At 40.7% G+C, this 17,120-nt stretch overlaps 1 protein-coding gene across 2 annotated transcripts in view; it reads left to right on the top strand.

Moving 5' to 3' along the window:
• Positions 1-15,241, top strand: part of ALDH1A1 (aldehyde dehydrogenase 1 family member A1) — a 55,279-nt gene extending 40,038 nt beyond the window's left edge. For both annotated transcript variants that reach the window (XM_006258303.4, XM_006258302.4), the window contains exons 12-15: positions 6,032-6,196; positions 7,886-8,043; positions 10,715-10,789; positions 14,622-15,241. In XM_006258303.4, the coding sequence (XP_006258365.1) occupies positions 6,032-6,196; positions 7,886-8,043; positions 10,715-10,789; positions 14,622-14,694 (471 nt within the window). In that variant the 3' untranslated portion in view covers positions 14,695-15,241. The remainder of the gene's footprint in view (positions 1-6,031; positions 6,197-7,885; positions 8,044-10,714; positions 10,790-14,621) is intronic.
• The last annotated feature ends 1,879 nt before the right edge of the window (positions 15,242-17,120 follow it).

Raw genomic sequence — 17,120 nt, 5'->3', positions numbered from 1 at the left:
TATAGGTTCCATTACAAAGATGTTAAATGCATTCTTGGCTGAAGTCTTATTCAAATACTATATACTATAAATACACCTTTTATTTTGATTACTCACTCTATGCCCAAGCCTTACAGGACAAGGGGATCATATCAGAGCCAAAGGCACAGCCTGACTAAAGAAAACTCCCCCGGATACAATGGTGATAACACGTTCATTTCACTGGCAGCTGTATAAACTTTGAATAATCAAAAACTTCTTGAAAAATGTAAAAATATACCCAAAACCACCTATAAATAATAGGACTGATAGCGTAATATGCTAAGGTATGTCATCACCAATGTTAATGAGTGGGTTTTCGCAACAGAAAATCAAGCTGTGTATGTTCATTAATCTAGTGTGTAGACAATCCTGAGCTAACAAGAAGCCATTCTCACATTATTGCTTTGCTGAGTCTAAAATTAAACACTCACAGATTAAATGGAACAGGGAAAAAAACCTTTAGCAACTTAAATGAATGGGCAAACTGCTCTAAGGAACTGCTCTAAGGAACATTTCTGAAGTGGTTTAACAGAAAAATAAGAAAACATTCCTGCCCTTTCTCATCATTTCCTCTTCACAATGCACTTCTTAACAGTCTCATGGGCTAATGAGATTTGTATCCCCAGAATAGCTGCATTATTTCTTTATTTTTATTGTTCTTCAAAATTGAATTGAAGAAGGGATGGGCTGAGGTTCTGCTATCAGCACTAAATATGCAATGGCTGCTCCTTTGAATGTATTGTTTAGGTAATTATTTCAAACCTCTTTCTCTCCCCTTTAAGTTCCTTGTACTACTTGGCATCTTCTCAGTTCAAATGGGGCAGCAGTTTGTGACTTGGAAACCTTTCTCAACCCAGTACAAAACTATGACTGGAACACTGTCATATAAAGATAGATATATTTACTCATAAGTGCATGACAAATAAGAGTGTAACATTGCTACTCAATGGGTGGCATTGCCCTTTGGTTGGGAAAGCCACCTAGCTACTCATTTCCACCTTCTGTTCCTTCCCCTCCAACAACTACCTTTTGTTTGCTTTCTCACACAAGTTCTACTGCTTTGTTCTTTCTTTGTGGTTTCTGCTACTCCCACCTCCACTTTCAAACATAACCAGCGCTTCCAGACATGGAAAAAAAAACAGTGCTTTACTTTCAGCTTGGCAGGACCCTGTACCAAGAGCAGCACATGCCCAGAAGAGGCATCTCATTAGGTGGACCCGGCTCACCCAACATCTGTATAGACTGGAAACTTCATTGGGGCTTTTCAGAACTTTTATCTAATAGCTGATTGAATCAGCTATTAGATAAAAGCACCAAAAAGCCCTGCTGACATACCCAACCTATACAGATGCTGGGGAGCTGAGTCAAACTAATACATTTCCTCTTCTGGTAGTGCCATTTTGGGGTTTTTTCACATCTTTCAGTGCCCAATATAGGTGAGTAGTTTTGGGGGGTTTTCATTATTGAAGTTCCACAGCCAAGGTTTTCTAGATTGGATAAATTAGATTCTTAAATCCATACATACTAGATCCCTGAATAACTGCTCTACTTTTCAAAACTGGTGCTTATCCTTGACCATTTATTTCAGCATTTTGGTACGTGAGGAGACCTATTTTGCAAATCTTGGCCCAGCTGTGCACGTTTGGGAAACACCAAAAGCCAATTAGAGGGTGACTATGAACAATTTTTATCTCCAGGAAAGCTCTAATACTGCAAAGAACAATTTTTCCAACTGTTTAGTTGGTCTAAAGAAGATATCACATTTACCCAAATAACCTTGTCTGAATATGTAGGAGAGGCAGGTATATATATATATATATATATATGTGTGTGTGTATGTATTTATAAACCTTTATAAATTAAAGTTATTTATAAATAGATATATTTAATCAACCAAGGAGAAATGTTCCTTCTCAAGACTAAGCATGGGCAAAACTGAAATCTGAGATTCTATACACAAAAACCTTTGGCCCCCTCTGCATGTTACAGGAATTTACCTTGGCACCAACTATGCATGCAAAGTAGCTATTACACAATACAAAGCTCCAGCTTTTAAAATTAGACCTCAAAAATGCATACTGACTTTAGTGACTGGTTGCTATCGAGCTTTAATTTGCGCAGGTAGTAGGGTGTTCCCTGATGGTGGCAGCCCCATCAGACGACCATGCCCAGTGAAAAACCTCAGATTCCTAGGAATTGCAACCACCATGATCTCCAGGGTCTGAGGGATTCACGCACCCTCAAGCCCTGGGAATTGCAGCAGCCATGATCCCCAGGGTCCAGGAAGCCCCAGGGGTGGGAGTATTGTCCCTGTGGTGATCTTCTGGTGATCCTCTAGCCCCAGGGGTTTTCCACACTTGTGGGGTTGGAGGTGGGCATGGCCAGGCCCCAGCAGGACTCTCTCATTAGGGAGGTCTGCCTGCACAGTCACAGGCTTTTCCCTGCTGACTCCTCAAGGGGTGGGACTATTGCTAGCCCCTAGCCCCGGGCTAGTACGCTGAGTCAAGGGGAGTGTGCAATGCATGCATCTCCCTCCCTGCTTCGTCATACTGTATGCAGCAAACTGACAGGCAAGGAAGCCAGCCGGGGGGGCTGATAATTGTCTTTGTCACCCAAATAGCAAAACAATAGCCTCTCTCCACATTACTTCAAACTTCTAAACAGCTTACCGGCTGACCTGTTGATTAGCTCTGAAAGCCCTAAGCAGTCATTGTTCTGTCTGCCTACCTGAGTGAAACTGGAGAGACACATACACAGACATCTCTCAGCATCAGCTAGCATACCACATGCTGGCTACAGTCCCTGCTATGGCAGAGAGGAGGAAGGGATGTCTGCTTAAGCAGCGAGTGCTGAGGTGGGGAGAGGGGGGCATGGGGAGGCCAGCAGACCCTGCTGTGCCTACAAATCTGTGCTGAGCTCCAGCCAGGGAGCAGAGGGGAAGGGCCAGCCCTGCAGTGGATCAGGGAGCCCTGCCCAGTACAGAGAGCATGCCAGGATGCTGGGTGACTCTGATTTATCTTAAACCAGCAAGGGGTCTGGGACAGACATCGCATAAGTCAGTTTGAGCCAAATCAGTTAAATCTGATACTGCATTCAACCAGGTTTATCTCAAACCAGTTTCAGCCATTTTCAAACTGGTTTATATGCACTAAACAACTGTTCTGTTACAGGTTTAAACCAGTTTCTGATCACTTAAACTGGTTTATGTGTAATGTCTTTCCCTAGCCCCTAAGAATGACTGCAGACTCATTTCAGTGACAAAGGTTCAGCCAGGCTAATTATCTACAAGGCCCTAACACGCTTGTGATATGATACACAAGGTATTAACACATGTATGTCCATGACAAAGTACAAAACCATGTAGGCTCCCCTAGGCCAATACAAAGTTCCCACAATTTCTAATTTTCCCCTTATACAGTGGTCAAAACAAATTATGTATTACATTCCACCAGTATTTTGAATATCTTAAGCTTTGGGCTTGTTCCACATCCTGATCTGGGTGTTCCCATTCCAGCCTTATCATCCTGGTACTGGACTATTCTACACCGTATACAGCCATCTCCCCTTCCTGTCTCCTGGCAGGAGTGCACACCTGGCCCACATGCCAAGGTTTGCTTATGGAAGGAGTCCATGCATCAGTCAGATTCACTGATCAGGCCTACTTTGGCCAATGCTTTATCAAAGCCTTTGTGTGAGCAGTATATATATTAATCAATGTTCCCGTGAGGCCTACAGAAAACATAATTAAATTGGAGCCTGTTTTGCTAAGCACAGGACAAACACCTAGCATGAGACAAACATACAATTGATTTTATAACTGTAGTTATCAAGGAGAACATAAGAAAAAGTGACCCAACTGACAGTGACATCCAGCCATTTCAATTCAATATATTCCATTCTTCATTCTGTCATACATCTTGGGGCTATTTTGGCCATCAGCGTAGCAATCATTGTATTTATCCATTGTGTACAAAAGGGTAATTGCTTAAAAGCATAATGAGTAGCAAGAAGGATAATCTAAGACTTTAATCCTTATAAATAATTTAAAGATTTTATCATAACTTTTATAGAGTTACTGGGCAAGTTGGATCCTTACTAAAAGGTTGAAAGCACCCAGGGTTTTCCACAGTCTTTTAAAAATACTGTTTTATTTTATGTGCATGTGTGATAATATTAGCACTCATTAAGATGACGCATTTGGTCTCCTGCCTTATCCTTATGTTTACTAAGTCAGCTCTCATGCTGCCTTCTCTACTCTGTGCAAAGGGCTAATGTGTACAATGTGTGCACCTTGAATTATAATGTAGGACCAATAGATTTACAAAGAAGAAAAACTGCTCCCAAGATAAAATGCTTTTTGTATGCTGTGCTATCTAATCCTTCCTTGCAAACTCCATCAACAGGGTTTTAAAACTTAGCCCTGATAATCATAAACAAAGTTTTTTTATCAGGTGACAATGTAAGAACTGGACACATCATGTGAGAAGTGAAGTAAGATTTAGCTTTAAGTCAAATCCTGGAGCAGGGTTTTAGCTGCCACGTCACCTCACTCAAGTACATGAAGTATGGTCTTGGGCAAGAAGAGAGAAATACATCTTGCAGAACAATATAATAATGAGCCAAACTATTTCAGAAGGATTATATCTGATGAGCAAAAAAATGTTTGCTTCATTGGAGTCAATATGAGTTTTGCCATTTACTTCAGTGAGGCCAGGATTTCACCCTGAGCATAGTATGGTCCAGCATTACAGAAGATCACAGAAAAAAATATTGAGTTCTTGCAGGACTTGAAAATTAACAACATGTACAGATGATAAACCATTGGAGAAATGGACCACAAAGGGAGGATTACTATGCCTAGTCAGTGCAAGGCAACACCATGTACAGATACCCCAAGGTATCTTTGTGCATAATAACTCAGAAACTAGAAGCAGTAAAGATCTGTTGGTGTGGTGCTGTCCTTAGACTGATAATCTCTGCTTCTCAGCAGGACAGATTAGCCCAGGCACAGTGCCACTTCAGTATAGCTGTATTGCTTGCAGTTCCAGCACTGGCATAAGTAGTGGTAGAGCATGTTTCAGCATGCTGCTGCCTTGTACAGTACTGATAAACTCTGAGAAACAAGTCTTTGTTGTTGATTTTAAGTCTTGAACTAAATAACTGTACAAAAGTTATTTAAGGGGTGGGATGGAGCTGCATGTTTAACTAACTTGCTAGCAAAAGATGAACAGATTCAGGTCTGGTTTCCATTATCAAATTAGTCACTTATTAGGAGCAGGGGAGGGAGAAAGGTTCTTAACCTAATTCTTTTCCTTAGTTGCTCCCCACTATAAACTGCAGTCTAAAATCCACTTCCTACTATGAAGGCCTTGCCAGAATGATACATGCTTGCATTTGTTTTTAATGTTGGTGTAACACTATAAACAAACTGCCATCTATGTTTTCCAAGTTTCAATAGTTATTTTGTGTTCTAGCAACTGTCAGTCACAGAACAAAATGAAAATAGCACTGAATTTCAGTTATGCCGTGTGTAGGTTTTTATTTTCTTTAATAGCTTTATTAAAATGTGACTTACCAACAGTCCTGCTAAAAGCCTAAAGAGTTCCACTGGCTGGGCTTTCTGTTAGAGCTGAAGGATTAGGCCAAGTGATCTGCATTTCAATGGACCAATAGCAACTGACAGAATACTGGGCAAAGTCTAAAAATTGATGTATTTTATAGAGGAGAATCATCATCGCTATTTGAGTACAACCAGACTACCAAATCCATTAGAACATCTAGCCCATGTTATTATGCTGAAATCTCTAATTACTGGTCTAGATGAGAAAGGCCTATAAAATTTTGAGCCATTAAAGACAACAAAGTTTCTAGTTTCTCCAGCTGTTTCACTTCACTATGTGAGATTTAAGAAAGTAAGAACTTTTTTGAGGCACAGTTAATGGGTTGCGAAGAGACTGTTATCAGTTCATGCTACTTTTCCCCCTGCTCCTTGCAATATCTTTTCATTTAGGTTGATAAGGAGCAGTTTCATAAAATCCTTGAACTAATTGAGAGTGGGAAAAAAGAAGGCGCCAAACTGGAATGTGGAGGAGGTCCATGGGGCAACAAAGGTTACTTCATCCAACCCACAGTTTTCTCTAACGTTACAGATGATATGCGCATTGCCAAAGAAGAGGTAAATAAATTCATGACAGTCTGTACTTTCACTGGAGTGTTTCTGTTTAAACATCTGTACAAAATATCCATTTAGACGGTCAAGTGTATACATAAAAATGATCACAATGTGTCTTTCACTCTGGGTTTGGTCAATTTTAAAACCCCTTTCTTTGTCACCTTTGCTAACTAAGCCAACACTATGAAATGTTAACGTAAGGAGAAATAATCTAACTGGCCAACCAAAGCTCCAGGCAGAGCTGATCTGAGATAATAGATACAGTGGCTAGCATTGTTATTTGTATCACCCTGGACTGGGCTGACTATGTAATAGAAAAACAGCAAATCTGTAAAGGGCAACTTGTGAATTCTTTGTTCCTCTTGATTAGCAGTGCTATTACTGCAGCAGTCCCTTGACGTCAGGATAACTATTCCAATGGTGAGCTACTGCTCGACAACAGGAATAAAGGATTCAGAATTTGGCCAGGGCAAGTCCCTGGTGCCCACTCTGTTTCTATGTTATGTCCTTTTGAAATCGGTGGAAATTTAGGTTATACCAGACAGATATAGTTAGGTGTGTAAGAGATGTCTATGGCTGAAAGTGCCTACTCCAGTAGGCTACATTCAGTTGATTTACTCAAATTGAGCACTGGAGCCTGCAAAAAAAAAATCATGAGAAGTCAGGAAAAGGAAGAGAGGGTTAATAAGAGCTTTATATCAAATAGTTGCTAGTTGCAGAGAGTTCCTTTCTGCTGGTCTGGGAGTCAGGTGGGAAATCTCTCAGAAATCTGCTTCCTTGCAAGATTTACCCATTTCACTTGGATCAGCAATACCACAATAATCTCTTCTTATAGTGTGTTACCTGTATTAAATTATCGAGATGATAACAGAACAAGAAGAGATGATTTTGAAAGGTTCCAGTAAAAATAACAGTTTTGAACCTCCCAAGTTAAATTTTTGTTTTGCATTTTGGGGGAAGGGTAAATTCACCTTCTGTTTTGTGTAACCCAGTGCAGAATGGTCAGTTTGCTTTCTGTTTTATATAAAACAGTTCATGTAATCCTAGTTGTGAAATTATCGCTATATGACTTTTCTAATAAAGTCAGGTACAAAACAGTAGTTAATTTCAATGGGACCGAGACAGCCCTTATGGCAATTATCTCCCATCCATAGCTACAGAAGAGTTGTATAATGAAGCACTGCACTTGTTGGCTAAGAACACAGGATTAAGTTAATGTGCCCTTACAGAGGAGCTGATTCTAATGGAATATTTTCTTGTATATTAGTTAACACCCAGAAAGAGAGCAGAATTTTTTTTGGCTTGCTTGTTTAGTTATGAAGCAACTTGTGGAGATAAAACCTTAATAAAATGTTTATAAGAGGAAAAAATGAAGGTCTTTTCCAGCTTAAGCCTGCCCAGATTTACAACAGGATCTGTTTTTTCTGTTAGGCATTAAATGATCTTTAATTTTTTTAATGTTTACTGTCATTGCTTGTCATTTCCATATTATACAAATCTATTGAACATTTGAATATCATATAGTACTGAACACCATGTCTTGGGGCTTTGAAACTTTTATTCCTGAGTTGGCTAGGTAGAAGGTCAGTCTAACAGAAATCAGATTTTCAAATAAATAATTTTAAATAATAAATCGTGCTAAACTTTCCACCTTTTCAAACAGTCTTCCTCTTCTTTGTGTGCCTGAAATAGATATTTGGGCCGGTTCAGCAAATTATGAAGTTTAAAACTGTAGATGAAGTTATCAGGAGAGCAAACAATACTTCATATGGTTTAGCAGCAGCAGTTTTTACCAAAGACATTGATAAAGCATTGACCTTTGCAAGTGCTCTTCAAGCTGGAACTGTGTGGTATGTAAAAATATATTTATTCTTCATTATAAGTAGTCTTTGGGAATAATAGAGGGATAGTCTAAGTGCCTTCATTGCATAGCTTCTTATACACACTTGTTTCCTTCTGAATCTTTGTCATTTACACGGAGCACAAAAGATTTAAGTTCCAAAATATCTAATATGCTATTATGTAACGTTTCTTCTGACCCTGAAAGTCAGAAAATGCTGGTGATCTGGTTAAAAGGAGAAAAGAAAAATGTAACTGCAATCAGCCAAGTTCTCTCCATTCCCAATACTGTGGTCTCCCACTATCATCCCAATTCATAAGACTCAGTAGGTGAGTCTACATGTCGCCACACAGTGATGTTGCTACGGCACCATGATTTAACTTTAGTACTTTGGAAGTACTAAAGCGTGGAGCAGTAACTGTCCATACTGTGCCATTAGATTTCACTGCTATGTCACCATAGCAGTGTCATAAAATGAGAGTGCACACCACTACATTGATGTAGCTGCCGACCCATGTGATTGTTACGTCTCCAGAGCTACTGTACGGCAAAGTAGTGCATCACTACGTTGATGTGTAGATGCTCCTAGTTATATGTACTGCCTAAAGAAATCATAGGTGCATCTACATATGTATTTACTATGGTGTAAAATAATCCAGAGTAAGCATTTTTGGGCTGGTATCTACACATGCAAGGATTAGGGAGCAGATTTGCACCCAGTTCTCTGCAGCTATACAACGGGCCCCTGCTGCCACTAGGGAGAGCTCCAGGCTCCCCCACAGGTGCTAGCCTAGGGGCTGGCAGGGAGAACCAGGTCAGGAGACAGCTGTCTCCTGGCCCCGGGGGGCTGTCTGCTGCTGGGGCAAGGACAATGTCCCCCTGCTCCAGTAGCAGTGAGCTCCTAGCCCTGGCTTCCCAATCAGGGGAAGGGGACTTAGAGAGCTAAAGAGGAGGGGCAGGTCCCAGCCCCCTGCCCTGAACTGCTGATGGAGCAGCTAGCAGTAAGCTCACTGCTAGCTGCCCCATCAACAGATCAGGGGAGGGGACTTGGACCTAGCTCTTTCCAAGCCCTGTGCCTTGATCGCCCATTTGGGGCATGGGAGTTCCTAGCTCCCACCCTGCACAGTGGGAAGAAGCTGGGTAGCTTGTTCTCCACCCAGCTCCATGAGCTGGTGGGGGGAACACGCTGGGGGGCTTGTTGCCTGCCCAGCTCCATGAGCGTAGAGCTGAAATGGAAACAAGCTCCCCAGCCTGTTACCTGCCCTTGCAGAGCTTATCAGGGAACATACTCCCCTACCCCAGTCAGCAGGGAGCTCCCTGCACTGCTCTGGGACACCAGGGCCTGTGCTGGGAGATCCTTATTTCCAAGCCTGAGCTCCACAGTCATGGGGCTTGGGCTGGGAGACTCTTATCTCCCAGCATGAGCTCTACAGTCACAGGGCTTAGGCTGAGAGACCCTTATCTTATCTATCTTGAAGAGGTTCTGGAGTTGTTGGCTTGCAGGGAGTTGGAAGCAAATGGAAGGAAAGGGTGAGAGAAACCTAACTGCCAGCTCTGAGCCAACCATGACTAGCAGGCATACTGACAGTGGTCCTGGTGCATCACTAAAATGGCATATTATGTGAAATAATTTTGAAAACTCCAAAAAATGGCATTATTTTGTGTTATATTTTAAACAGCACACAGCTAATCCCCCCCCCCCCCCAGTTTGGCTCAACAATACAATATATGGTTTTTGATAACTCAAACGAAAGGTGGGGAGTTTGACTTAAGAATTGTTTTTCCACTGAAAAAAAGATTTAAAACTGTATAACTACAACTATTCGCACCTTATAGAGATAACCATGTATCCAGTGTTCTGAAACTAATTACATTTAAAGGAAAGATAAATAAAGAAATAAATACACCATTTGTTTCCATTAAACAAATGTTTGTGTAGAAATCTCTTGTTGCCAGTGAATCCAGGGAATAGTTTAAGGGCCTTCATTGGATGAAAACAGGGGCCCTTTAAGTGAGAGAGAAGAGATTCAGAACATATGGAAATGGAGAACAATTCAAAATACTAGAGAACTATTAGCTAATGAAAAGGGCCATTCTGTCCAAACCACTAATACTAATTTCCAGTTTAAATTTCTGTTATATTAAACAGTCATTTATCATAAATAACAAACATATCTAAAGAAGTTTATTACCCTCAGTGACAAACAGCATATGGGATTGGAATTATTGAGCAGAATCCCACAGTATGTCCTGGGTAAACAGTGAAAGGAAACTATTTCATTTCTGGGAAGAAACCTGAAAAAAGTGTCTGAGAAAAAACCTAAAAAGACTTTTTTTGAGCTCTGTCATTGGAACAATAAATTTATGGGTCTTTCAAAAACAGTAACAGAAGGGATTTTTATTATATTTATCAGTTACAAAGATAGAATGACTACTATTCTGAAGATCCCTAACTATATTATAAATCCGTGGTAGTACACAGATGGTATCTAATAGTGTAAATGCGAATAACATTGCTTTGCTGAACTGAGAACTATATACATTTAAATATTTTGCTAAAAAACCATAGCTGGTAGAAATCACCATATCTCTATGGAAATCAAAGAAATAACATGGATTTTGATAAGGTAAGAAGTTATGCCATGATGTTCAAAGTCATCTTTTCATTTTTCTTTTTTCAGGGTTAACTGTTATAGTGCACTGTCTGCTCAATGTCCTTTTGGAGGATTTAAAATGTCAGGAAATGGACGAGAACTGTAAGTAAAATAGCCTGAGATTTTATATACATGCACTCACACACACGAACACACGCGCGCACACACACACGCACGCACACACACACACATACATATAGAGTCATAGAGAAGTAGGGCTGGAAGGGACCTCCAGAGGTCATCTAGTCCAACCTTCTGCCTGAGGCAGGATCATCCCTATCCAAACCATGCCATACAACCATAATTTAAACTCTACATAAGATTATCCTCAACCCTGAACATTTGAGGGTTTGGTTCATTTTCAGTTTGGGTCACTTCTTTTATCTGAACTGGCTTATTCATCACTAGTCTTAATATTAGTAAGTGAGCCATATAAATGAGTAATATAGTGAAGGAAATCACATGATGTAAGCTTGTTCCATGAAATAACATTATACCTTCTGATTTTTCAAAAGTGAATTGAGAGCAGCCATTTGCCAGTTTCTAAAGAGGTATAACTTTCTCACTACAAAGGTACTAAAGCACTGGACAAGTTACCCAGAGCGGTTTTGGAATATCCATCCTTGGAGGCTTTTCAGAACCAGCTAGACAAAGCCTTAGGTAGGATGATCTAGTTGGGGGTGGTCCTGCTTTGAGCAGAGGGTTAGACTAGATGAGCTACTGAGGTCCCTTCTAACCCTCCTTTTCTGTGAATTTATTATTCTATAAAACAGCAAAGTTTCATCTGTATTAATTTGTTAACTGACTATGTCATAAAATATAATAGAGGGGTATAGGGCATCCAGGAACTTGGCACTAGTACAGAAATCTAACAGAAATCTGGATCATAAAAAAGGAAGCATTTCAGGAGACAACTAATTTTAATGTCAAACATTTTCCTAAACATTATTTGGAAAAAAACATGTTTAACACTGAAGCAAATGCATGAGAAAAATCTGCTGAGTAACAAGACAGGAAATGTATCAGGTCCCATAAACTTTCACAAACTTTAACAGAAAGCTGCATAAGTAACCATTACAATGGCTATTATCCCATTTTGCTGCTACAATGTAAATTACTGACTGCTAGAATTAACAAGACGCCTCTTTGAAGAAGTTGGAAAAAAAACCAGGAAAAGATTTCTCTGTGTCCTAATAGTTGATAAACCTGTTTTTTCTCATATTCAAATCTAGCAAATTGGCTGTGAGAGGCAACATGCATATCACAGTGAAGCTTACTGTGCTAAAAACAATTAAATGTCTAAACACCTTGCATATGTTTTTACAAAAAAAATTATAAACTATCTAAGTATGCAGGCAATTCTGATTTCATACTGTGAAGTTTAAAGGGCTACTGTAATATACTAGGGATTAGTCAGACTTGAAATTTCTTGACTAATCTAAAGTTTTTATGATCAGTTTATTATTAATAGAGTTGGGGCCGTGAATTGATGTTGTGACCATGATGGTCCAGGAAGCATGCACAAGACAAGGATTTTTGTAGGCAATATCTTTTATTGCTTCAACTGCATGGCAGGGATAGACTTAGACAAGCTTTTGACAAGCTTCAGTATTGGAGAAGACATGAAGAAGAATGCACTGTATTCAAAAGCTTGTCTAAGTCTATCCCAACAATGCAGTTGGTCAAATAAAAAATATTACCCACAAAAATCCTTACTTCTTGCATGTTTTCTGGACCATCTTGGCCTTAACAACCCAGTTCTATTACCCACAAAAATCCCTGCTTCTTGCTTATTGTGTTGTCTACATAAGACTTGAGAGCAAACACTTTGAGTCTTGAGGCCTTGTTACACGGTAATTTGAGGCAGCTCTTGGAACTCTTAGCACCTGGAGTGTCTGCACATTAACACCTGAAACTGGTTTTAAGCACTCATATGCCACTCCAGGACAGGATTATTTCTGATCCATGCTTCCCAACTTGTGTTACGCTAAGGTGTAGCCACTCTAGGATACACCTTAATGCAAACAACCACTCCCCTCCCCCCCCATCTGCTGCCCTTGATGCGGCCCACTGCTCCCCCTGCCCTCCCCAGCACCCCAGATCACCACTCATGGCCCCCTTCCCCTCCCCCTGCTCACTTATTTGTGGCTGCTCACACTATCTGTCTCAAAGGAGCAGGAAGAGAAGGGTTAATCTGTCTGTCTGGACACTGCTGCTGCTGCTTTGTAGGTAGGCTCAGCCCCTAAAACAGTAGCATCTGCCAGCAGCAACTGGGAAGGCAGATTAACCCTTCCCTGTCTGCTCCCCATGGCCAGACAGCTGGGCAGCTACAAGTTGGTAGGGGCAGGGAGGTTGGGGGGGGAACCCCAAGGAGCAGGTGGGGAGCTCTGTGGGGCAGGGGGGGGGGGAGGAGGGTAGCAGGGAAGCTCAGAATGGAAGGGGCTAATATTCTTGCCTTTCAGTCCTCCAGGCTCTTGCTAGCCTGAAGTGTGACTGCTCCAAACTCAAGCTAGCACTAACGCCAATCAACATATGTGCAGCTCACAGTATGAAGTATAACAAGGCTCTTAGGAAAAGTCAATCTATCACTTCCATATTGTAAGGCAGAGGTAGTTAGCTGTGTTAGTCTGAAGTCAGGAATGATATACTAAATTTTCAAAAGTTTTAGAAAGCATTTCCAGGTTGACAGTTTTGTAGCGGCAACATTTTTTTCTGTCATTTGGCACATTTGTTGTCATTCGGCGTGTGTAGACGAAATGAGGGCCCTAATCTGAAGCACTGGCTTTTTAAAAACACCACTACAGTTTTGGGCCGATTAAACCCCTGTGTTGTGCTCACACACAATTGACTTACCTGCCTGTCTGGCGGCGGGGAAGGGAAAGCAAGCTGCCAGCGGGTGAAGCGGTCCCTGGACTGCGGTGGCAAGGCTTGTGCTTCCCTCGACAGCAACAGTGGGCCCCACCCAGGTGGCACCCACCCACAGGCACCTGGCTTGGGTGGGTAGGAGGGAAGCACCAGCCCCCTGAACAGCTCAGGCAGCTGGCAGGCTCCAGGGGTAGGGAGGGGGTATCAGGTTTACCACTTTTCTTGGGTGGAACCTGCCTTCCCGGGCTGCTGCCAGGCTGCCTGCAGGGCTTCCTACAGAGCAGCAAAGCTGCACAGAGCTGCACCCCAAGTCATTTAAGGCTCATTACACTGCCAAATTTCCTACAGTGGCTGGAATTAATGTGCAATACACTGACAAGATGTGCAAACACTGACACCATTAAAGCGGTGCAAAATCATTTAGCCCACTTTAAAGTGCCGTGCACACACGCCCCTCATTTCATCTACACATGGCCATTCACTATAACATTTTGCTGTGTAGAATAAAGCCTAGATTTGGAGGCTTAGAAATTTAATTTAGAGACATGTTAAATTGACTTAATAACAATGGATGCCTATAGACATGGGGGAGGCTGCTCTGATGTGCTGTAATTACAGTAAGTTGGAGCAGACTCAATTAATTGCCCAAATAATTGAGTCTGCTGGAGTGTACTAATTAGAGTGCCTCCAGCAGCCTCCTTATCTCACATATAAGCAGCATCCCCATGCTTCAAAATGGTGATGGTGCTTTAACTAAAGCCCGTTCAACATGAGGGGATGCTGATACATGAGCCTCTGTGAGAGGTTTAATTAGAGCTGCCAGAGCAGTGCCTCCACCCCCAGAACACGTGTAAAAATGTCCAGTGTTTAATGCCAAAAAAGAAAGTTTATTAACACATGTTTCTTGGGAAGCCACTGCTTTTCATTTTGTAGTGTGGCTTCACTGTATAAAAGGCTTCAGAAAAAGACAAGAAAACTAAAACTTACATACAATACTAAAGCAAAAGTCTTCTGAAATATCGCTCACTTAATATCATTGCAATAAGCATTGTTGTTGTTTCTTATCTAGGGGAGAATATGGCCTTCATGAATATACAGAAGTTAAGACTGTCACGATTAAAATTCCAGAGAAGAATTCATAATGATGTTTCAGCTGCAGAATTTAGTAGCTCCCAATGCTAAGAAAATCTACGAAGTCCAACTGTGTTGTGAAAAGTTTTATATCCCAAGTTATTCTTTTTTCTTTCTGTTTGTAAAAGATGCATTTGCTTCCATTAACATTATAAAGAACAATGTAGAAACCTTAAATATAATTAACCAAGAAAGGAAATTTTAAACGTCTAGTGTGTTGCTAACAAATTTTGAAATTCCCATTGAGAAAGGACTAATTTTTATTCTATAGTGCTATGAAAATCTACTTTTTCATAATGCATACTACTTGTACAGTAAGGTTTAGCATGTTCTTCTAAATGGTAAACAGTAAGTTGCCTTTACATTTTTTTTCTCTTTGAAACCTTAAAAAAGCACTTATAAGTACCTCTTGGTAGATGCTCTTCTCTGTGTCTTTAGAAAATTATTAATTTCCTCTACATACTTTTCTGATAATGTTGACTTTGTCCCTTATGTTAAGTACTGCATAAAAGTAATTTGGATGTAAACCTTATTAAAATCCATCTTAAAACCTGATAATGTTTTTTTCATTGGTATTTTAGCATGCATTAGTTTTCACTGGACACACTGTACAATACATTTTGTACATTTTGGAATGAAAAGTGGTCTCTATTCATTGTGTTTGTCATTAAAACATATTAAATTGGCTGTAGTAAAATGAAACATCCTAATTCTTTAAAAGTGTCTTTTACAGAAGAAGACTGAAGCACGGACATAAGGTTCTAGGCAAATGTACAGAGCTGGATTTTCGTTATAACAGTGATAAATCTGGCATAAAATCTTAGATAAGAAGCAGAAGCAGTAGTTCTTTGGTATAGCACAGATGTATTATAGCCTTCCTGCTATTCCACTCCTTTGCATGTACACACATGTGCGCACACGCACACACACCAGTGTTTTCCTTCTGCTGTTCTCCCTAAATCTCTTATTTCACTGTTTACCATCATCTTCTCGCAAAACCTCCTTGTTATTCTTCATCCCTCCCCCGCACCCCCCCAGCCACAATCTCCCTTAAACAAAACCTGTTATGAGGCTTGTGTATATCTTAGGAAGTCCTTATACTCTGTAATTTCAACGTTTGGATACACTCACAGTATATCTCTGTCCACTCCCTCCTGCTTCAGGCTTCCCATAGCAACAATCAGTGAAAAATAGTGTAGTTCAATGAGGCACATCACACTGTAGCCATTCCCACCTTTTGCCAGAGATGCTAATATTCTTAGGCACCACTGAAGTCTAGATCCAAAGCAGCTCTCCTGGCTGTCCCTTCCCCACATCAGCTCTATACAATATACTCTCTCCATTAGTATGAATATCACACATTAATAATTATTAAGCAACAAATATGTAGAGAGGATCTTGTTGATAATTTTGATAGATTTGTCATCCTTAAGTAGGAAGAGGTCTAAACCAAAGCCTCAGCTTCATATCTAGCCCCTTCTCCAGACACAAGCAGCTTTGGATTTAGGGAAGTTATTGCCTGGATCCACACTTTGTGGCATGAAGAGCCAATATCTGTTTTATAAGGTGACACCACCAAAATCCCTAACTCATGCTTTAAAACAACCTTATATCCCCATTTGGAGAATAAGCAGAATCCACAGACCAGTTGCCATCTCAAGGAAAACTAGGAGGATTATAAAGAAAGAGGGGCAAAAAGAATGGGGTAGAAAGGCAGTGCAGTAATGGTAAGTGAGTGGGGTAGGAGGGAGTGGGGTAGGAAACAAAGTAGAAAATACAGCTTAAAGAAATATTATGAGTTGGGGAAAGATGAAAATAGAGCAAGACACAACGCTGACAAAATTGTGGAAAAAATATTATTGGAAGAAGCATAGATACTGGAAGGAACAAAACATTCAGTAAGGAATGTAAAGCAGCATGGAGACTAGGGATGGAATTTTATGATGCTCAAATTGCTGTATTTTAGCTCCCACTGATATCAGTGGAAAAAGCTGGAGCAGAGTTAAGGCAATGGGAGTGTTTTAAAAATGTTATCCTCAGGAGAGAAATACAAAAGGAACTAAGGAGACTTAGAATGGTCCAGATGTTGTCCTTCAAGATGCACGTCTCTCTCTCCTTGCCTACAATTTTTAAAAATTATTGTGTAGCATTATGCAAGATTTTCATAGTTTAATAGTTGGTAGGGTCGGAAGGGACCTAAGCAGATCATTTAGTCCGACCTCCTGCCATGGGCATGAAAGGATGCTGGAGTCAAATGACCCCAGATAGGTGGCTGTATAGCCTCCTTTTGAAGACACCCAGGATAGCAGCAAGCACCGCTTCCCTTGGAAGTTGGTTCCAGCTCCTAGCTGCCCTCACAGTGAAGTAGCACCTCCTAATATCTAGCCTGAATCTACTCTTAGTCGACTTATGGCCGTTGTTCCTTATTACCCCCAGT

Source organism: Alligator mississippiensis, chromosome 3, assembly GCF_030867095.1.
Source record: "Alligator mississippiensis isolate rAllMis1 chromosome 3, rAllMis1, whole genome shotgun sequence".
Taxonomy (NCBI): domain Eukaryota; kingdom Metazoa; phylum Chordata; order Crocodylia; family Alligatoridae; genus Alligator; species Alligator mississippiensis.
This window is presented reverse-complemented; position numbering and strand designations above follow the sequence as displayed.